The 24,671-nt window shown below is 38.0% G+C and overlaps 1 protein-coding gene across 1 annotated transcript in view; it reads right to left on the reverse strand.

Annotated features, from left to right (window-relative positions):
- Window positions 1-24,671, reverse strand: part of TRIT1 (tRNA isopentenyltransferase 1) — a 1,178,366-nt gene that overhangs the window by 312,894 nt on the left and 840,801 nt on the right. Inside the window, exon 8 of the mRNA XM_044084772.1 lies at window positions 14,775-14,887. Within this exon, the coding sequence (XP_043940707.1) occupies window positions 14,775-14,887 (113 nt within the window). The remainder of the gene's footprint in view (window positions 1-14,774; window positions 14,888-24,671) is intronic.

Here is a 24,671-nt window from a genome sequence, read left to right on the forward strand (position 1 = left end):
AAGGGACAGCTTGCACCTGTCACCCTGGGCTTCCGGATATTGGCAAAGGCTCTTGCCACCCCATAGTGCCTTTTTAGGCAAGGCTCAAATGATAAACCTACCGCCCTAGAAAACAAAAATGGAGAAAACTAAGGGTAATACTGCTTAATGCCAGAAGTCTAAACCTCAAGATGCATGCCCTCAAGCCCTCCTCAGTATGGAGAACATCGATGTCTGTGCTGTGACTGAAACCTGGTTCAAGGCTCCTGACAGCACCCCAGCACTATCAGGTTATACCTCATATCATGCTCTGGCCCCAAAATCCGGACCGAACCACAAAAGGAGGGGGAGTATCCATATTCATAAAGGATACCCACACCTCCAGGTTAGTGGCAACGCACGAAGCATCGGAGACCATCCAGGTGCAATTAACCATAGGTAAAACTGCCCTACAGTTTGTAGCATGCTACAGACCACCTTCTCAAACTCAGGAAACCCACACAGCCTTCCTGAAGACACTGGAGAGTATGAATGTCTCTCCAAACACCATCATATTGGGTAACTTCAACTACCCAAACATAGACTGGGAACATTACTCAAGCCCCAACACCCTAGCCCAAAGGTTCCTGGAGTTCATAAACTCAAATGCTATGGAACAACTAGTCACCATTCCCACAAGAGGAGAAAATATACTAGACCTGATCATCACAAACATGGGGACAAAATGCTCCACACCGGAAGTATATCCCTCATTGGTGAGATCAGACCATAAATTAATCTCACTGGAGATCCACATCCCGCCCCCACCCCCAGCAAAAAAGACCACAGTGAAGAACTTCTCAAAAGCAAACTTCACACTTCTTAAGACTGGAGTGGTATCCTTCAAGGCCCCCGAGCCAGTGGAAACCACAACCCACGCTGCTGAAACCCTTACAAATGCCTTCTACGAGCACCTCCAGGAATGTATGGATCAAGCAATCCCTAATAAAATCAAGACCCTTTCCACCAAAGGCAGGCCCAGTCTGGTGGACCCCAGCCATAAACAAACTCTACAACAAGAGGAGAAAGCTACTACATGACAGAGCAAAATCCCTAAAAGGGAAGGCATCTCTGATCAATACTAGCAAAAAACTACGATCACTCAAAATCATCCAAGGCCAACTTTGAGAGAAAAATCGCTAATGACACAAAAGACAATCATAAGGCCTTCTTTAGCTATGTTAGAAACCTGGGTGGAAACTCCCAGATATGCTCAGAATTAGTCCAAAATGATAAAAAAAATCACTGAACCCACAGACATTGCCAACATACTGGCAGACAGGTTCAGTGCAAATTTCTCCCCTCCCTCCCCCCAAAAGGAGAAATATCTATCCCACCAGAGTCTAGCCTCCCAAACATCTCAGATGCCCAGGTGAGAGCTGCTCTCTAAAGCAAAAACACAGCATCAATGGGACCGGACGGTGTCCCCGGCTGTGTGCTACATGAACTCAATGAGGAACTAAACCCACACATAAGGCTGCTGTTTAATCTTAGCCTTACTACAGGATACATACCCAAAGAATGGCGTACGGCAACTGTGGTCCCACTCCACAAAGGCGGTGCTTCTACGGACCCTGGAAATTACCGCCCATAAGCTTGACGAGCCTTGTCTGCAAAGCTATGGAGAGGATCATAATGGAACTCATAAATAAAGACATTGAGGACCTACAGACACTGGATCCTACCCAATTTGGCTTTGTCAAGGGCAGATCCTGCCTCTTGAACTTGGTCGACTTTTTTGAAACAGTCACTAAGGTCATTGATGAGGGTAAGGCAGTTCACACAGCCTACCTTGACCTAGCAAAAGCGTCGACACAATACCCCACTCGGGCATCATAGAAAAGCTCACCAGCTTAGATGTAAACCCATATGTCACAAGATGGGTTGCAAACTGGCTCAAGGACAGAACACACAGGGTTAGAGTTGCTGGTGCCATGTCAGACTCTAAGCCGGTCACGGCGGTGTCCCACAGGGCTCAGTCCTGGGCCCCCTCTTGTTCGGCATTTATTTTTCTGAAGTGCAGGCAAACATAGGGGGATTGTGGCTGACAAAATTTGCAGATGACTGCAAACTGGGCACCATAATTGACACTCCATCAGACACAGACATCCTCCAGAGAAGTCTGATAGAAATGGATAACTGGTGCCAGAGCCATGGCCTTAAGCTAAATGCCAAAAAATGTATAGTCATACCCTTTGGGAAAAACAAGGTAACCCCTAATTACCACATAGGTGGTAATCCACTAAACATGGAAGAAGTTATCAGGGACCTGGGGACCCAAGTTGACAGTAACCTCTCTTTTGACACTCACATTGCCAAAGTGGTTAGGAAGACCTTCTACATTGCCCACCTGATCATGAAGGGATTCACATCCAGATCAGGAGAGGTCATTGTACCCCTGTACTCTTCACTTATCAGACCAATGATTGAGTACAACGCCCCATTCGGAATGTACCTTACCCGACACCTGCAGCAGTTGGAAAGACCCCAAAAGTTCCTCACCAAAAGGATAAAGGGGCTCAAACATATGTCATACGATGCCCGACTGAAGAAACTCCAGCTCTATTCAGTCGCATACCATCTGCTCAGAGGTGATCTGTGCCTGACGTACAAGGCCATGTCCAACCCGGAATTAATGGACATGCTCCACCTCAAAAAATCCAAATCCACCAGAGCCATGAGAGCAAGAGACTTAAACCTCAACACAGATATAAATAGGACGTGCTGGAGGGACAGATTCATCACCCAGCGACTCCCTACACTATGGAACAGAATCCCAGTCCATGTGAGGCAGAGCCCCTCACTGACTCTGTTCAAGAGAAATCTTGACGAGTGGATGGGAGATCGTAGGTTTACCCCGGGAATCATCTCTGTGTCACTGCTGGACAGAGGCACAGCAAACTAATGGGTATAGTATTCTCATCCTAAGGGGTGGTGAAAGCCACACACACTCTGGCTAGGCTTATAAATGCCCTAGGGCAGATAGCCTAGTATGAACCTATGAACCTATAACATTTGTCACTTTTGACTTGAGCCATAAGACTTATGATCTGAGCCTCGAGCTTCTCCCTCTCCCATGATGCTTCACATTTCCACTAACTCCTCAGATCGAGTTTGCTGTTTTATAGACAGTTATCTACAAAGGTATACAGAAAGCAAAAGATATCACCATAATCTGGAGCTCAAACCAGGAACTTATGGATTCCTAATTCCTCTAGATAGCTCTCAACAACTTAGGATGGAGATGGATGGGTGGGACATGAGGAAGAATGAAATTTGGCAACACAGATGCCAAGTTATGGTAAATATATAACTTCTAAATCTGATGTTGTCCATTTCATTCTTCCTCACTGATGGGTCAGAGTCCCCAGCTATGTACATCTTGGATGGCCCTCATGAAAGAATATGCCTGAACACTGCAGAGCCAAAGGATGCTCTGTTTCTGGAGACAATATCCAGTTTATAATGAGAAACAAATGTATGGGACTTGGACCAAGTTGTTGTTGCACAGATTTTGTCAATAGAGGTTCTAGCTGAAAAGGCAGACAAAGTGGACGTTGACCTAATATAATGAGCCTTTGGAGGATGGGTAGTTGCATGCCTTTGAAGAAATAAATCGTAACAATATAATCAGCAATCCATTTGGCTAGTGTGATTTTTGACACTGCCTGGCCTAGTCGATTAGGTGAAAAAGATATAAATAGTTGCTCAGATTTTCTATATTCCTTTGTCCTGTGCAGGCAGAAACACAACTGCCTATGAACATCTAGCAAATGTAACATATATTCCCCCTTGTTAGAATGATTGGGAAAGAAGACTGGTAGGTGAGTGGACTGATTAATATTAGACTACATGGCAACTTTAGGCATAAATGTAGGATTAATTCTTAAAGAGGCCCTATCTTTGAAGAAGGTGATATAAAGTGGTTTAAATGAAAGAGCTTGCAGCTCAGACACTCTTTTGCTCTAAGAAATGGCCATGAGAAAAATGGTTTTCCAAGATAAAAACTTCATATCACAGGAGTCAGCATGTTCAAATGGTTTCTAAGTGAGACCTTGGAGGACAATGGTGAGGTCCTAAGGAGGAGAAGGATCTTTTATTGGAGGTCAAAGTAGGAAAAGCCCTTTCATAAAAGCCTTACATAGTTTGGATGTTGAAAGGGAGGATGAACAATTAGAATCTTTCCCCAAAAGAAAATTTGCAGTTGCTGTCAGTTGTAATTTTATGGTAGAGAAACTGGCACCATCTTGAAAAAGTGAACTCAGAAAAAGGAGTATAGCTGATACAGGAGTTGAAAAGGGATCAATATTCTGTTTTGATGCCCAGATTTCAAATCTCTTCCATTTTCTATTATAAACCTTTTTCCTGGATGGCTTCTTGGAAGCAAGAATAATCTCTCGGATGGGGAAGCTAGCCAGGACTTTCTTAGAATCACTGTAAGTGGAGAAACCAAGTGGTTAATCATAGGGTTATGAGACTGTGGCATTTATATTATGACAGATGGGAAATTAAATCCTAACTGGGATCCAGTATCCATGGGGCATATTTTCTGTAAGACTGTATGGAGGGGAACCATACCAACCATACATGATGAGGACAGAAAGGGGCAATGAGGATCAGAGTGATCTTTAATCTGCTAGTTTTCTGTACGACTTTCAGAATTAGAAGTACTGGTGGGTAAGCATGCAGGATACCCGGAGGCCAATCATGGACCACAGCATCCCTTTCTGACCCCTGTTCAAGGTGATCAGAGTGAAGTACTTACTGCACTTGTTAAGGGGAGAGGCAAAGAGATCTCAGCAAGGTTGGCCCCATTGGCTGAATATATGGTTCGCTACTGATTGGTTGAGGGACCACTCTAGAGGACTCAAGATAGATCTGCTTAGTCTGTCCGCCAGTACGTTGGTCTCCCCAGGAACATGCATTTCAATAAGAAAGTGGTCTGAAGAAATCACCCATTTCCACACTCTCATGGCCTCTCTGCACAAAGGGTATGAATGGGTTACCCCCTGTTTGTTGATGTACCATGTTGTCTGTGTGACTTGCTATCATTCCCAGAGGGAGACAGTCATGAAAGGCTTGCAACATCAAAAGGACTGCTCACATCTCTAGGATACTGATGTGCAACTTGGTCTCTGTTGGGAACCACTTGCCTTGGACCAATCTTCCTTGATAATGCCCCCCCCACCCCACCCCAACAGGGAAGTGTCCGTGGTCATTGTGGCTATTGGAGGCGGAAGGGAAAAGGTCCTGCCGAGGTGTATGTTGTTCAAGAGAATCCAACATTTCAGGTGATGCTTGCAAACTGGGGTTAGTCTGATAGGAACAGATAGTGGTTGGTACAGAATGGACCACTGATTGTCTAGAGTCTATTGCAGTACATGCATGAAGAACCTTGCTAGTGGTACTAGGAGTATGGCAGCTGACATAGATCCTTGAGCTGTCATAATTAGTTTTGCAGTTGAAGGAGGCATATCCAGTAATACTTGAACCTGCTGTCTCAGAGATATTACACATTGTGGAGGCAATGACAATAGTTGCGTGATCGTGTTTAATTGCATTCCTATGACCTATATTTTCTGCAGAGGAAGCAATTTTGACTTTGCTATGGTCATCGTAATTCCCAGATGATTGATGAGTTGTAGCAAGTACTCTGTGACTTGAAGAAGCTGATGCCAATCCTCCAAATATGGAAACACCGGGTTCCTATTGCGAAGTCGAACGTGAAGAATACCGAATACCAGAAGGACGAACTTGGTAGTTTGAAAGGTGAGAATGTCAAAGCTGCGGAAACCCAAATTCTTTCCCAGGGAAAGAATTTGGCAGGCCGTTTCTGCGGCTTCACATTTTCAGACCGGGTCAAGGTAAGTGTACGAATGGGTAGTGACAGACTTTAGGGTTAGGGCGCGGTTCAGGTAAGTGTGCGATAGTGACGGACTTTAGGGTTAGGCCGCGGGTCAGGTAAGTGTGTGATAGTGACTGATGTTAGGGTTAGGGTGCGGATCAGGTAAGTGTGCGATAGTGACGGACTTTAGGGTTAGGGCGTGGGTCAGATAAGTGTGCGATAGTGACGGACTTTAGGGTTAGGGCTGGGTTAAGGATAGTGCATAGATAGTGGTGTATGTTAGGTTTAATGTAGGTTTTGAAGGTGTTTGGTGTGATTGTGTTGTGTGTGTGTTTTTTGGAACAGCAAATTTTTTCCCTGGGAAAAAATTCGCTGTTTTGAAGTTTCGATGTTATCCGACTTAGATCTTCCAAGTTCGAACTTATGGTGTTCGACATTTTGGAAGTTCGATTTCATGATATAGACCCGAAACACCTAGAATCGTTGCAGTCTTAGGTGAGCTCCACTGACATGCATTTGGTAAACACCAAGGGGCAGTGGTAAGTCCAAAGGGCAGTGCTCTGAACTGATAATGATTGGCTCCCAGCTGGAAAAGCAAATGAGTCCTGGAGTGCCTGTTTATTTGGATATGATCATGCACATCCTGGAGATCTATGAAGCACATCCAATCATCCTTGCATAGTAGTGGCAGTATGGACTGACCCGTAACCATGCAGAACTTTGACTTTTTGATAAATAGGTTCAGATTGCTCAGGTCTAAGATCAGTAACAGGTCCTGTCTTTTTGGCATCAAAAAGAAGCATGAATAGGTTCTGCATCCTTGTTGCTTGGTCGGGACTGTTTGGATGAGTCTTTTTTCCTAGAATTTTCTGAATTTCTTGAATAGCATTCTCCCTCAGACTTGGTGGCACATCAGGGAGACTCCTCCTGTGGCTTGGGGGTGGAAGGGAAAAGGGAATATAGTAACCTCTAGAAATTATGTTTAGCACACAGATGTAGTTTGTTAAATTTGTCCAGGTGTCTAGGTACAATGATAGTCTGCCCCCGGCTGCCTCCAGAGTAGGACAGTCGGGTAACACTTCAAGAGTGGTGGTAGGCCTATCAGATAAGGGTTCTCTGAAGCCCTGATTCTGCGGACCCCCCCCACACACACACACACCTCTAGGGTGGTGTCTGCCATTAAATCCTCTTCCTCTGCCTCTTCTTGGGAATCCAGAAAAGGACCAAAAAGAGTCCATCACCATTCAGGAGGTAGACAGAGTCGTAGTTTAATGTGACTAAAACAACAAAAACAGCACACCGGTTTCGGCAAAGCTTACAGCCTTCTTCAGTGCATTAAATCATTTGCATCTATTACACATTTAAATAATATTCAATTGAACCATACTAGGAGTTGATTGGTTTATGCCAGAATTAACTTAATTCATTAAGGCCAGGTTTCTGACTTTTTAATTTTTACTTCCAGCATTGATATGGTTGCATTATTGCTGTTGATCAGGAATTGGGAAGCAGTGTGTATGTCATTTATTTTTTAACTTATAGCAATTAATTCTTATTGCATCTTAGTTGAAGAAAGGATTCCTGGCCCTAAGCCATATAATCTAGGCTATAGGGGCACAATTTTGGTTGGTTTACTCACACATATAGGACTAATCATGGACCTTACAAAATTACTAGAAGGTCTCTCAGCAGACTGGGATAATCTGACAGCTTTTGGATTACAATCATTAGTTTCAGACAACATAATTTTGGAAAAGGACAATCCAGATTATCTTTGTGAGACTTTATTTCAAAAACTCATGAAGAGTATGAAAACACTTAGGTCCAGTATTTGGCATTTGAAGCTTTTTAAAGCATACAAAATAAAGGACATTACTCCCAGGGGATTACGGGTTTCACCCAACCCCTAGTTAGTCAGAGAGATGAAAAATTATCCCAAGATTGGGCCCAGGCCCAATATAAAGCCTCTATGTTGTTTGTGGATGCTCTCATCTCATATTATGAAAGAACCATAGATCTAAATATTGTAGAAGTAACCAACAACTGTGAAGAAGTCCGGATATATGAAGGAGAATCCTTCTTCAACAAGCATCTTAATGCTTTGGCCACAGATCTTTCAACTCTTGAAAACAATTGTTAAAGAGGAAAACTCAAAAATGTAACAGAGACATTTTAGATTATGAGAGAGGGAAACCATTTGGTTTAAACAAGAGTGTTAGATTCCAAGAATCAGGAACAAACAAATTAATAAGAAAAAAGACCCAGATCTATACTCAGGAACAGGAGTCACACACACATGGGGGGGGGCATCAACCACGGATCTCGATCCTATCTCCACTGAGGAATCTCCAGTAGCGAAGAGAAAACCTAATACTGACCCTTTGGGGGCAAGAAACACAGGGGAGGTAGGAAGCATCGGAGAGGTACAAAACATCCAACAACTCTTGGACAAAATTCTGGCACACTAAATAATAACAATATTCATAACATTTCTTCCAAACCTTTGTCAGATGTGGAAATAAAATTATTGAACAAAGGACTGAATTTTGTTACATCTTTTTTTGTGGCTGAACATGCTCTTGTTAATGACATTCATGAATTCTGTAGAATTCTTAACCTCAAATTGTTTTTTTCAGATTCAAACCAATCTCAAAGATCTACTGGATTTAATTTCTGTAACTCTACTTTTATACCTCCAATGGACAAACATGTCTCAGTCTTCAAAGAATGCATGCTGAAAGATTTGCACTTTAACATGAACATACACACCAACAATAAACACAATCTCACCAAACAAGAACAGGATGCCCTACATAAACTCAGCAATAATCATGACCTGGTTATTTTACCAGCTGACAAGGGTGGGGCAGTAGTCATTATGGACTGGAGTATGTACGAAACAGAGGCTAAAACACAACTGTCCAATAACAAATTTTACATGCATATACCCCTTGACCCAACATTCAGATTTAAACATGAAACTGATCCCTTCCTTAAATTGGCACAGGAGGAAGGGATCATTGACCAGAAGACATTGTATCAGTTGATGGTCCAAGATCCCAGGCCACAGTATCTATATCTTCTTCCCAAAATACATAAACGACCTTCCAAACCACCAGGCAGACCAATTGACTTGTGTCGAGGATCTCTGACGGAACCATTATCGGCTTTCTCACTGAATATTTACAACCACTTCTCCCCTTGGTCAGATCCAGAATTAAAGATACTACACAATTTCTTAACATCATAAATGACACACAGTTGGAACCAGGTTGGCTACTATGCACATTGGACGTCACTGCCCTATACACTTATATCCCACATTGGGCAGGATTAGAAGCTATTCAATTCTGGCTGGACAAAGCTGAGTTATACACTCCTGATTTCAACACCCTTGTTTGCTTAGCTGAACATGTTCTCACTAAGAATATTTTTCACTTCCATGGAAGATGTTACTGGTAACTCAGAGGTACGGCCATGGGAGCATCTTTTGCTCCCATTTATGCTGACCTCTTCATGGGCTACATCGAGGAACAATTAATATACGATGAGAATCATAAAATTTTTCTAGATAACATAGATATCTGGAGATGTTATCTGGATGATTGTTGGATGGTGTGGAGAGGGGACGCTGGATATGCAGAGGAATTTGTAGAATATTTAAATGAGAATAAATGGGGAATTCATTTCACTCTCAACTATGATTACAAAGTAATCACATTCCTGGACATTCAGATTCTACGACAGGATGATCATACACTTGAAACACAGGTTCATCGATAATTCCCCCAATTTAACACCTTACTACATGCCTCCAGTCATCACCCCCTCCCACATCATCCGAAACATCCCTAAATACCAATTTCTATGCATTAAGCATATATGTTCCTCAGATGTAGCTTACAACATTAGCAAAAGCGACCTTTCACAACGATTTTTAAATAGGGGTTATCACGTAAATAACATTAATAGGAAATGGTCTTTTGCCACTGAACAGGACAGGAAAAAGTTGTTAACTTATGGTAAGGGACCCAAAGGCAAGGATATACAGTCTCCCCAACCCATTTGCCTAGTTACAGCATTTGGAAGAAATACAGCGTAATAGGCCTCTTATCCAAAGTCTTCCCTATCTTTTGGAACAGACTCCCTCTGTATATCAAGTGAACTACTTCCCTGCCTACCTTCAAAGCCAGCCTTGACGATTGGATGAGTAACTGCATATTCATGCCTGGTATTAGTCCAAATGATCTTCTTTCCAGAGGAACTAGTCTACTCTTGTCACTTGAAAGGTAAGGTGGGTGACTAAGCTTTTTGATATTTCTCCAGATGTAAACTTAGTAATAACCTACAAACCCATAAAAGTTATTCATAAACATGCTTAAAACATCTAAAACAGTAAGAATTTCCTTGTAATCAGAAAACAAACTAGTACATTCTAATTTGAAAAAACACATTAAATAATTGATTCTACATTGATTGAATGGAAGTAAGTAAAATGGCTAAAGCATTTACTTGTAGATAGAAAGCTCATTGAAGTGCTTCATTGTTTTAAAGTATCAAGAGCAAATTAAGATGAAGTGGGGGTAAAGCTACCTTTACTTAAGGCATTTGCCAGAAAAGACATGAAAACATGAGTGCAAGGTACATCTGTGGCAAGGGGGACAATAAACTGCTGGAAGAAGTCAGCCCGAGCAATGAATAATGCTGGTGAACAGAATCCCAGTTTGCAATAAATAATTTAACAGTCCTTCTTAAAGGAATATTGCAGAGCTGTGGCTTAGAAAGAAATCCATTGTAGCACATGGAGCGCCAAGAGTACTCTCCAAGACTTGATTACAGCAGTGCTCAGGGAGATGTGTAACAAGCTTTATGTACCCTCTAACTGCTGTTATGAACAGGTCTCATGGTACAGGCTAACACTGGGCAGTACCATCTGGCAAAAAATAGCATAGAAAATAAAACAGCTTTGCTTTTACCTAATGTCCATGCCTCTCAACTTTACCTGAGTTTATGGTTTGCTCTAGCCCTCATAATCTTTTTGATTTTCTTTTAAGTCACTAAGGATTACAGTCAGTTAATAATGACAGACATTAAAATTTCTTACTTTGTAGTGTTCGGTAAGTCCATATTGACACAAAACCTACTGTTCTATTAAACATTTTTTACTGAATAAGAACAATATTTAAAAATCTGTTCCTGATTTTGATCCGTTTCCCTCCATTTTTTTCAATTTGTCAGAAATTCTTAAGCAGAGAAGCTGAGAGGTGTGCTGTTGTCTGTTTTACAGCACTGAGTGCTTTACTGGCTTCTAAAGCCCTCCCACTCTTTTTTTTCTGTAGCTGGTAGTATTAAGGAGTAGATACAAATGAGTATCATCAGGTGGCCAATCATGAATTTGTAATATGTGTTCTCGACATGGATGCCTACATTCATCTCGAGATTCACACTCAAGGTGAATTTCTTGGCATCCATGTTTTGGACACAAAATCAGCTGGTTATGATCAGAGACCCAATCATAATCTTCTATGTTCAGGTACATAAGGGTTAAAACAGTCCATCAAAACATTTTATTGTGAACTAACAGAAAATAAAATTAATACAGACTCTATTGACCAAAAGTGGCAAAGAGTGCCCAACACCACTCTGCTGTTTTAAAAGATACTAATTAAATATCAAGTATGCTGAAGTGAGATAACCTTAAAGTAAAATATTTATGCTTTGTTTTATACATAAAATACAAACTTCCACAGCTGCGTACTTCAAAACACACAATTAAAATATGCAATATTGACTATTGATATAACAGACATGGTTTTCCCACATTTGAATTAATAACTCAATAGTGACTGCACTTAAAAGTACTGAAAAATATCTTAAATTATTTATTTATTGACATTTGTTAACCGGGTTAGTCCAACTGGGCTTGTGGCCCATTTTCAGTGAAGACTCAAGGAGAAAAACTCCAAGGAAAAAATACAGTTTACAGAAAAAGTAACACTTTTGCAAATAGTAAAATACATATACCTAAGGAGGTATTGCTTAAAATGCATTATACCAGGAAAATACACTTGTCAAAAATCATACAGAGTAACATTATACCAGGAAAATACACTTGTCAAAAATTATACAGAGTAACAAAAGTATATACATATTTACAAGTTTTAAAATTCAACAGCTGTGATTAGAGAGCTAGGACTAGTAGCCATTCTCTGAGGGGGAAATAGCTATGAACATGGGGGGGGGGAGCTGAGGGAAGGGGAGTTAAGTTGGGGTTTGACATATGACATTTCAAATATTGGAAAGGAAAAAAAGATGCACTGTCATGTCAGTTTCTTGCATAATATTGGAGATAGTTTACCATTCCTAAACTCTCAGCATCTCCCACTTTATTGTCTACATAGTCTGTCATACCTGTCAACCCGCCCCTGATTTTGACTCAAATTTTAGCTAAATACCTCTTAACCCCCAAACTGACTTTTTGGAGAAAAAGTGAATTACACTAATTAAATAATGACTATTATTAGAGTGATACACTTTTTTTCACTTCAGAAAATGCACATTAATACACATTCTCTAGTTCTGTTAATGACTCATGTTAATAGCCCTAATATTTTTAAATCGTCTCTGATTCATTTTGAGCTACACTCTATGGATCTTTTAAACCAGAACAAATTTCATACTTCAAACGCCCCTAAACCCTAACCACCTCAATGGATTCACATATTTTACCTCCACTTTTTTTATAATCCAGACAGAATCATTTACTAAACATTCTTCACAATGCAACTTAACGAATCACTGATGGTTTTCTACCTGCATCAAAGCAGGTAGAAAAAGTTTAACTTTTTTCCTAATTTCAGCTTAGTTAGAGGATTTAATTATAAAGTCTTTAAGTTATTCTGATTTGAGGAATCACTTTAGAATTTAAGCTGCATGTCATACAATGGTGTGAAAACACAAGGCAACAGTTTTAACTGTCCATTTGTCTTAATGAGAAGTGTGACAGCATAACCTCATCAAACACAGTCATGAAAATTGTGCTTTAAACACTTAAGAATACCCGATTTTCTTTCCTTGATTTTAGTTTCTGGGGACTTTCCACTCCCAATTTCCAGAGATAATGGATGCATGACAGATGCCCACAAAAGCTATCATGCCACATATTCTCCCCTTTTTAACATCTCCACTAGTAGCACTTGAGGTATTCAGTAGCTGACGCTCTTAGCATTTGAGTCACTAACAAAATTCTAGATGCTGATGATGTAGATGACAAATTTCTTTCTGGGCCAAAAGGATGACAAGATAGCTGATTTTAACTGAACATTTTATTTTATTCTCTCTCTACGAAATCTGCCTCCATCTCTAACACTAAGCATTGATAACTTCCGCGGTGGTGCAGCAGTAGCATTGTTGCCTCACAGCAAGAGGTTCTCCCATTCGATTCTTGGCTTGGGTTGGGGGCGCCTTCTGTGTGATGTCTGCATGTCCTCCCTGCGGTCGAGTGGGCGTTCGAAAGACATGCGTTGAATGGGAGAGCCTTCGTTGAAGGTTGGGCATTGGGCTGGCAACTCGACACCATAAAAAACAACTGCCAATTATTAGTGGACTGGAGTTCCGCTGTGGCGACCCCTAACTGGGAAAAGCCGAAAGACAAACAACAACAAACAACTAAGCATCGATAAGGAAACAGATAAAGAGCAAAACAATCAAGTTACAAGCTTGCTTAAAATTTAGGAACAGTTTCTTCCATTAAATGCTTTATTCTGCCAGCTAGCAAGCAGATTGGCAGGATGGGTGTTTAAGAGGTTCTTGCCTAATATCAAAGTCTGCTTCTGTGGTTACTATCTGTTACAACCTTGTATTCTTGATTTTAAACCATTTAACCCTGTGGCAAAAAGCACAAATTTGGAATGTATGCTTGTGATATCACTGTCCAATCAATGGAAAAGCATTATTCTGACCAGGACGTCTCTCCAAGCAACAGACAGGACCTTACAGTTGTAACCTTAATTAATACAGCATATTAGCCCACTTGTTTTAACTCTTCTACTATGGCTATTAAATTCAGCAGCAAATTTCAAAATGTCCAAATAAAAAATAGGAATTCAACCATATAGAATGAAATGTGTCCCCACAATTCTAAAAGATGTGGTTTGGCACACCAGCTATTAACGCTTCAGCCAACAAACATTTCCTGCTGCTGATGGAATCTTTCACAAACTAGTACTCATTATATAGACAGCCAGTCTGAAGTATATAGCTGCAAAAAGATCCTGCAGAGACTTTTATATAAAAAACTATTAGATCATGCATTCATTAAGCCTTTTCTTGAAGCACCTAGAAATGAGCAGAAGACTGGTGTACTGAGATAAGAAAATCTTAACTGTTGTACATAATCAGAGCCATCCCTTCATGAAAAATGAAACCAGATTTAGTTCTATGACAATGAAGTGACTCCTAAATATAACAAGCATTTAGCAAGAAAATGGCATCCTTAAGATAATAAAGGATGACACAGTTTTCAATACACACAACAGGGTATGGCAAACCTTCCCAACACACACACATACATGCACACACACATACATGCACGCAAGCATCCACTCGTGCGTGTGCATGCACATATTTTTAGGAGGTTAAAAGGTCAGTAAAAATAACAAGGCAGTTATGCTTCCAAAAAGACTACATACCATTGTTAAGACTATGCGCTAAGTAACAGTATTTTATAATTATGGAACAATTAGCTGGCTATAACATTAAAGTATGCCAATGCCCTATTACTTTTCACTACAAATTCAAACCATAGCCTTTATATTTTATTGCAGATGCTTCAATTTAAGCCAAACACATATGTACACATGTACCTGTTTGCAGACTTTGGACAAATACATAGTTCAATGGCCAGACTTACCTCTCTGTAGTAACTCGGCTCTGGTGCTCTCCAGACAGCTATCCCCTACAGTCAGGTATTCATGAAATTCCTTGAAGCCAATGGACTGGAAGATTCCATGCTGATAATCTTGACTGGAAAACAAAGAGAATTTTCTAAACAAAGACTTGAATGGCTGCTGGTTTAGTTTTATCTTTCACTGTGGGATAAGCAGCTGTTTCCTGCTCAAAGCTATATCTCACTTTCTTTCCAGTAGGCACCCACACCAAAAGGCAGGAACACTGGGGATGTGGTTCTGCAATCTGGACAATATGCTTGAAGGGTGTGGAGCTGCAAATGCCATGCAGCTTTCTAACAAACTGCAAACCCCCAGGGATCAAACATAAAGAAAGTGGCAGGCTGGTACTGTCATCTTGGAAGTGGAAGCAGATGTGTCTGTGTTTTGTTAAATGCCCGTATGCAACTTAACATTTGGAAAAAAAAAACAACATATTTTTAGCTATTACAGTTTATCAAATAATATTTTAGCCTGTACAAAGAGATGAATGAATGAACAAATAAAAGCAATTTCAGTCACTGTTAATAAACATATTTTTTTCAGACCCAGCATACCTACATTTCTGGAAAGTGTCTATGCGACTTCACATTCATTTTCTTTTATTTTTCTAATCAACAACCTTGCTGGGTTCACAATGATCCATTCTTCTGAAAATGACCTTTACATCACGTTCACACAGCAGCTTGCTATCCCCAAAAACTACCTTCTGTCTTACACATCCCTGCTATGATGATGCCTTCAGATGAGTCTAGTACCACACATGGCTTGTAAGATGTTAAGCATCATCCTGTTTCTGGGTGAAGAACTGTGTGTGTGTGTGTGTGTGTGTGTGTGTGTGTGTGTGTGTGTGTGTGTGTGTGTGTGTGTGTGTGGGCATTAGGCTGTTATTTCTTCTACCAAAAAAAAAATATACAAAGATTACGTATAAAGTATTCCACTTTAATTTCTGTGTAACTGCTACCACTGACCGGAAAAGTTGCTGTTTCACTTAATAAACTCAATGAGTACATCAGTCAGTAAATCTCTACATGCATATTTTAGATAGGGTGTCTTTATAAAGTATCTGTAACTGTCGATCTACAGACACAACCTCATTATTTTTTTCATTCTCTGAACCATGTAGGTTTAGTGTGGCCACAATGTCCCTGCTTCAGGGAACCATAAAGCATAAGTTAATTAGTTTAGAAGTACACCCATGTGAGGGTACATGCCACAACATCAGACGCTTCAGGACAAAAAAACACTTGTAGCAGATTTACTAACATTTGTCTTCTTCTAAATGATGTTATTCATTCATCACCTGATAATTTTTTTCAGGAAGCCAAATGCTTACTTAATGCTAAATAGTGTTGCCAGTCTCATATTTGCTTCATCCACTGAGAAACTCTAAACTGAAACTTATGGGGAAAAAAACAACAGTGGAAATACAGCTATAAAAACATTCAGATAACAGTGATATGGAAAGGAAAAAGAAGTACAAATGAATAATAAAGTAAGCTTAACAAAGGAGAAAAAGAACAGGTAGAACAGCAGACAGGAACTCATAAGGTGAAAGTGGAGACTATTTTAGAAAAGAAAAGTGTAGTGTAGGCATACACTATGCTGTCAAGATGGCAAATACATGATCACTAACACAGAAGTTGTTTATAAAAATGAAGTTAGTACATGAAAAGAATAGTGAAGGGACTGCAATGGCTTCCAACATTTTGGCATAATGACATCCTGCCAACAGGCATCACTGTGATGTATCAGGAAGGTAAATGCAGTCAAAAGCATTATCATCTACCTTAATCATGTATGTGTATACAGCACTGCCTCTGTGCCAGTGCACCAACTATAAATGTGTAATCCAGTAACCTGCATCCCTTTTCAGTGCCATATCATGTATGTGTATAAAACACTGCCTCTGTGCCAGTGCACCAACTATAAATGTGTAATCCAGTAACGTGCGTCCCTTTTCAGTGCTCTATCATGTATGTGTATAAAACACTGCCTCTGTGCCAGTGCACCGACTATAAATGTGTAATCCAGTAACGCGCATCCCTTTTCAGTGCTCTATCATGTATGTGTATAAAACACTGCCTCTGTGCCAGTGCACCGACTATAAATGTGTAATCCAGTAATGTGCATCCCTTTTCAGTGCCCTATCATGTATGTGCATAAAACACTGCCTCTGTGCCAGTGCATCGACTATAAATGTGTAATCCAGTAACGCACATCCCTTTTCAGTGCTCTATCATGTATGTGTATAAAACACTGCCTCTGTGCCAGTGCGCTGACTATAAATGTGTAATTCAGTAATGAGCATCCCTTTTCAGTGCTCTATCATGTATGTATAGAACACTGCCTCTGTGCCAGTGCACTGACTATAAATGTGTAATCCAGTAACGCGCATCCCTTTTCAGTGCCATATCATGTATGTGTATAAAACACTGCCTCTGTGCCAGTGCACCGACTATAAAAGTGTAATCCAGTAACGTGCGTCCCTTTTCAGTGCTCTATCATGTGTGTATAAAACACTGCCTCTGTGCCAGTGCACTGACTATAAACGTGTAATCCAGTAACGCGTGTCCCTTTTCAGTGCTCTATCATGTATGTGTATACAACACTGCCTCTGTGCCAGTGCACCAACTATAAACGTGTAATCCAGTAACACTTGTCCCTTTTCAGTGCTCTGCCTGACAATAGGAGTGGAGGCATCTGTGTGTATGTGCCCAAATATCTCCTGGTTGGTATATTTCTGGCATCATACAAAGGTTTCATAGTGCCAATCTGTTCAGGTTCTGCTACATTATGACACTATGATGTGTATTTTCTAGTTTAGATACCATGCATCAGCCATCTGTAATATGTACAGCCACTGTCACATTAATCTAAAAAAAGATTAATGTACTGCACCCCCATTGCCTAGCAGATGTCTGCCCATCTAATGATCCACAAAGTGGCATGCCTACACTGCTCTAGAGTTTGACAATCTGATACAGGCAACACCTCCCTGATTCCACTGAACTATTGTGAAGGTGACAAATTTATACAAAATTGCTAAAGGAACAATTTAGACAACAAAAGCTAGATAAATGACAATTGGAAAAGAACTATGCACTGAATATCTGCTTTCAAGGAAAGTTCAAAGGTTGAGTGATAAGTTGAGTGACAAATTAAATAGTTAAATGTGAAAGGTGGAGAGTTCGCAGACTGACTAAACAGTAAGGAAAGGCTGAACAAACAGCAAAGAAATAAGACTTAAATGCAACTGTGAATCCAGGGGTAACACCAAGCTAAAGGGAATGCCTGTAAAATACATTGATGCCATGCTGCTGAATGAAGCACAATGTATTTGTTCCTGTTTTTGTTTCTATTCCTGTCATATTTATCTACAACTATTGTGGTAAATAAGAGACACTTTAGTTTGTCAAGCAGTCAAAGGACAGAAAGACGTGCTGACTTTCTTGACATGCTACACTTTCTTCTACTATAACAAACAAAGGTAGAAGAACAATGGAATGCAAAGGTTATCAAAATTTCAAGATCCAAATGGGATTTGTTTCAGAAAGAAACAGATGTGGAGGTGTTTTGTCAAACTCTGATGACTGTGGTGTTAGGTTGGGAGGAAGCAGGTTTATAACTTATTTCCTTAGAAAGATAATGTCAGGGGGCACTGGAACTGGCAAAAGACTGTATGCCATATAACTGCATAACATAACAAAATGTAGTACAAGTAGCAATTACTGCATTTTGCCAATGCTTGCCCAAGTAATCATCCTATCTGTGAGAACTACCTATTTATTTTGAGACAGTCTCTTCTTTTAGCAAGCTAATTAGGAACTTTGATATCTGGAGGTATGTTTTTCTGTATACATCCTAGATAGGGTTATTGCATTTTCTTTTACTTTGTTTTACTTTTTTTGCTAGTCTACATAAATTTTACTCTGTATTTCTGCTATTTTCTTTACTATATAAATACAAGTAATTAATTTGCCTTTAAGCTCTTATCACTGGCATTTAGGTATTATAAATGTATTTAAGCACTGTTCTTTAGCTGAGAACAGGATAACCATTATTTAAACTGTTAGGCAGCACACTGTGGAGCACACACCTTTGAGACTGCTTTGGCCATGTACCAGTAAAAGGGATATTAATTTGCAAAATAAAAGAAAACAGGTAACTGGAAGTTTTTGACATTCTTCAGAGTGGTACTACCAAGCCAGGAAGAAAGCTGTGGGGAATTGGAGAATTTATCCAGCTTTTCCTGGAATAAAAGTTTGTATGTGTGAAAATAATTCTTTCCTGAAAGGCAGTCACCATGGATAGAGTGGCAATGGGACAGACTGGTTCACAGACAGAGCAGCTTTGCTCTGCAAGGGACCAATTTACAATCTAATTTAAGTATGGAGGTTGCAGATCCATACAGAAGACAGCAGTGCACATTCCCTCTATGCTTGTAGTGCCAGGTTGTATTTTCTGGGTTAATTATTGAAACAAAATTGCTTGCACTTTCTTGTTATAACTTCATCCATTGTGGAGAAAGTGATGCTACCTCATTCTTCACTCTGGGTGGTGGTAGAGCCACGTCTACTTCACAGTGGGTGGCAGTGGTGCCACCCATCTGTCATATTTGGTAGAATATTCACAAAATAACGTGGTAAGTGGCCAAATGGATCCAATGGATCAGAATAAAAACCAAGAATCTAACTGCAGAAATACCTATAATAACACAGCAAAGCTTTCGAACAAGAAGTTCTTTGTCAATGCAGATACACGCATGTTAAAAACAACTATTTTTAAAATAAAATATCATCCATCATTACAATCCATCTTGTCACATGACCAATTAAGAAATAAAATATAATATAAAATATATATAATTATATTGCAGCAGCCCTGTAATAATAACAGCAACACTCTCTTAAGACTAACAATTATAAAATATATATAAAACTAGACATAGCTATGTTTCTCTTTTAAAACTGGTTTAAGACTGTTTACATTATTTAGACCAGGAAATCTATCAGCCCTAAAGTAATTAATCCACTTGTATTTGCACAGTTCAGTTTTATTAACAACATCGCCCCCTCATTTTAATTTATGAATTTTTTGTAATATCCTAAATGTAAATGTATGCTCTGGCCCAAAATCAATTATATGTTTACTAAGGGCATTAGTCTCATGTTTCTTTGAATTTCAGAAAGATGAGCTCAGATTCTCTCTTTTAGCGTTTGACTTGTCTTGCCTATATAAAAACAGGTGCACAACTTACAATTAGCTAAATATACCACATTAGCAGTTGCACAAGTAGCAAAGGTATTAAATTTAAACACCTTATGTGAAATTGGATGAACAAATCCATTATCAGTATTTATATACCTACAATATGTGCAGTTGTAACAAGGAATAGTGGTCTTTTTATTGGACACAAAACTATTTATTCCAAAATTAAAGGCAGAGTCTTTGTAGCATAATACATGTTTCAAATTCCTTTCTCTATTATAAATAAAACCCTCACTTTAATATTCTCACTCCGAGATCGCACTACAGTGAAGAAAAGAAGATATTCCCTTATCCGCACCATAGTACGATCTACGCAACAGTCATTCCCCCACGACTCCCTCTAGCTGCAGGCATACTTCTGCAAAAGTGCTTTTTCAGTAAAAAGCACTTTCGCGGAAGTATGCCTGGCTGTTTGTGCTTTGGTGAAAAGTTCCTTCGGGGATCAGTACCAGTCACGCATGTATATATTTAGAAATTGTTCTTCATAAATGCTGAAACCAGAGTGGAGACACAATAAAAAAACACTGGACTGATAATAACATACAAATCAGGAATAAAAAGACCAGACAACTCGGGCTCACTGGACTGTTAATAATATACAAAGCAGGAGTAAAAAAGACCAGGCAACTTGGGCTGTTGATGTAGAATTATTCTGCTTTGATAATGCTGAATGTTAATTAAGTTAATGATTTGCAAACTATATCATACACTTGCCACAAAAATGATTAGCCAGCAAATTCAGTGCTGCCTGCAACATGTAAACAAACACTGTAAAACAGTACAACTCTGTTCTGTCTGATGAAACTAATAAAAGGCAATGCAGAACATAGCAGCTCCCGACTAATCAGAAATATATTACACTGCAAAATGATGCTTTTCAGAAACACACACACACACACACACACACACACACACACACACACACACACACACACACAAAACATATGCAAAAATCCACATGTAGGCACACAGATATGAAACCAGATAAACATATTCACTGACTATTCTCTATTTCTTAAAAGGTAAGATGAAATATTTTTTTTTTCTCAAAAGAATTTTTATTGATTTATAAACATTACATTTAGGAGTTGTATAAAGATTAACAATTTGATAAAACTAATCAAGACCAGGAAAAAAAAAACTCTAGAGGGTATTAATTATTAATAATACTTAAAACCTTCCCCAACACTCTGTTTTTTTTAAGTCATTTTTATTGGACTCTTAACCAAGTTTTTTTTTGAAAAGTATCCCAATTTAATATTTTGAGTAATGTAAAGTTTTATAAGCGAACAAATAAAAATAAGTATGTCAGTATCCAATTTGGAAAGATGAACTATCGGTATATGAAGTATAATTTATGATACCCCATTCTCTGCAGTATTACCTTCAAAGAGGTCCAAAGTTTATGAGAAAAATGACAATACCACAGGATATGTAAAAGGTCAGCTTGGGGAAAGGAACAACATGTGCATGATGGAGATTTACTGGCATTAAATTTATTTAATTTAAATGGAGTATGATAGGCATTATTGCTAATCATTAATTGTGTGTAGATCAATTTCTTAAATGGAGTAAATTCTCTGGTGTTTCTGATTGCTAGAAGTTTTTGATTCTCAGTTATTTGAGAATTATGATTCAACCAGGTATTTGAGAAAAGACAGTTCTGGTCTAATGTTAACTTGTTTATCAGTTTATAAGACTTTGATAACATTTTCACTGATGACGATAATGTTTTAATTATCATTTTTAAATTATTAAGATCAAGTTCTGTAGGTTTTATGAGATCAAACTTTATCATTTTAGAATCAGTCTTTATATTTCAAAATATCCCAAATTTTTAACTTTTTAATAAGAGGATAATTTGTTAGATTAAATGGAGAGTTATCTAACATTATGTTCGGATTTAGATGAAGTGGTTGAAAGAGGTGAAAAAAACTTATCAAGATTGCAGATTTTTAATAAATTCTTAATCTTGTGTTTAAGAAGGATCAAAATTGTACAGGTGCTATTCATATTTAAATAAATTTTATATTTTTAGATAAAATATAATGATATACTACTATTAAAGTTAGATATAGTTAATAGCTTTAATTGACAATCTAGAATAAAAGACTTGGGAATTATCTGATCCGAAGAATTGAATTGATATAGGATATTCATTTTAATTATTGCAGCTTTTGATAAAAGTGACAAATTTAGCTGTTCCCATCTATTCATGTCAGACATTATAGATTTCCATATTTTAATCATGTTGTTTTGAAATGAGGAGTGATTATTGTGCTCCATGTTAATTCCCAAATATTTCACACCAAAAGTAATCTGGATTTGTGAATCAGAAAACAAATACAATTTATGAAAAGAATATGGGTTTTGAAGGATTTATAAGATAATAATTTGTTATTTTACTAAGGTCAGATAATGGAGTTTGGAAATATATTACTAGATCATCAGCAAATGCAGAAAAAAAAATTTTGTGTTAAATATCCTGGGAATATTATGAAAGGTGTTTTGAGTAATATATAACAGCAGTGGTTCCAAGTATATATTAAAAGTATATAATGTTTTATTAAATTTATAAAGGATATGGGGAAATTAAAGCATGTCATAGTTTAGAATCAATGCATATATTGGGTTAGAATCATTTTTTAAGAGATGAATAATAGATTCCAGAGTCAGGGTATTATCCCATGCATGTTTATGAGACATAAAACCTGTTTGGTCTTAAGAAATAATTGAAGGTAAGACCTGTTTTAATCTGTTGGCCAAAATTGATGATAAAATCTTTATGTCTATATTGATTAAAGAAATGGGCCTGTAATTTGAGGAATTAGTATAGTTTTAGACCTGTTCCAGTAAAGATCAGATATGTCCTTGATTTTAATGTAGTTGTATACTTTTATAATTTAAGAGGTTATTCTGATGTAGTAAGATTAGTTCTTTTTGATAGTCTATAATTTGCTTTTCAAGAACATTATCTTGATTTAGTCTAAATTGATTTTCGAGATACTGGATTCTAGACTTTAGAAAAACTTCTTTTTTATTATATTGTTTTTTAAGGTATGCAGATTTACCGATAAACATTCCTCTTAATCTCGCAGCCCATTGAACGTCATAAGGAATATCTGTTAAATCCAGATCATGCTCCATTTCCTGAATTATATCAGAACACTGTTTACATATATCATTAAGAGTAAATTGTTGTTTAGCTTTTGTGAGTATTATTTTTATCATTATGAGTAATGTTTAGATTTAGTACAATTCTTGAGTGATCCGAAAAAAATCTGGGTTCAGTATAAAAATCCAATATAAATTTTGAAAGAAAATTAGAAACCAGAAAAAAATCCAATCTAGACCAAGAGCGACAACATTTTGAATAATATGTATAAATTTCTTTCTTATTTGAGATTTTTATAAAATACAGTGGGTCAATTAAATTATATTCCAAAATTAAATCTTCGAGGGCCAGAGATGCTTGGTAATTATAAGAAGTGGGACATCTAGAGCTGTCAATTTCTGGGTTTATGACTGCATTCCAATCCCCTCCTATTATAATATAATGATCCTTATAAGATGTGAGTATATTATATATTTTTAAGATAAAAGAATGTTGTTGACTACAAGGACCATATAAATTTAGAACCAAAAGTGGTTTATCAAGATTATGAAAAGTAGCTGTAAAAAGGCACCATCTACCTTCATTGTCGTATTTCTCATCAATTATACTCCCTAAGAATTTATTTTTAACAATTAGAATTAGAAGAATCCCCAGAAGCTACTATCTTCTTGATCCATTTTTTTTTCTTTGTCCCAAACATCACGAGGAATATGTGTCTCTTGAATAAAACAAATATTGGCTTGTGATTTAAATATCAAATGGAATAATAAGGATTTTTTTGGCTTTGTTTTGAATTCCTCTAACATTCCAGGACTCAACTATTATGTCATTTGTCATAAGAGCAATATAGGCTAGATATTAAATTAATGAAAATATAATGTATTAACCTGAACAGAATAGAACTAATACCCAACAGAAAAACAATACATCTCTTCTGGTCTTGATTAGATAATATCACAACAATAAATGTACCCACAAAGAAATAATAATTATGGAATTATACACTTCCTTCTTTCTAACCCTAGTGCCTGCCCACCATTCCCCTATTACAGAAGGAAGATCAAGAAAAAAGAGAATAAAATTAGAATTTTTGGTTACCAAAATCTTCAATTTAGTACAAAAAGCTTTACTTAGAGCCCTTAAAAGGACTAAAACCCACACAATAAAACTAAACATATTTATAAATCTGTCTAAACTCAAGACGTCCAACATATTCAATCCCTATACAGTTGTAACCACTGGCTCCTAGAATACAGAAAGGTCTAAAATTTAAATGTTTTTCCTCACAAATCTCATATTCAAATTTTGGCCTAAATAAGCAGATAAATTGCAATTTGTCATATGAATTATATTGTTTGTTAAAACGTAATTTTGAATTACCAGAGTATAACTAGATTAATTAACTAAAATTATTATGTACAGCCAAATATCTAACTAAACTGAAGAACATGTTTAGAATTATAATACATTAAACTAG

Source organism: Protopterus annectens, chromosome 1.part1 (genome assembly GCF_019279795.1).
Source record: "Protopterus annectens isolate FY-2018-M chromosome 1.part1, PAN1.0, whole genome shotgun sequence".
Classification (NCBI taxonomy): Eukaryota; Metazoa; Chordata; order Ceratodontiformes; family Protopteridae; genus Protopterus; species Protopterus annectens.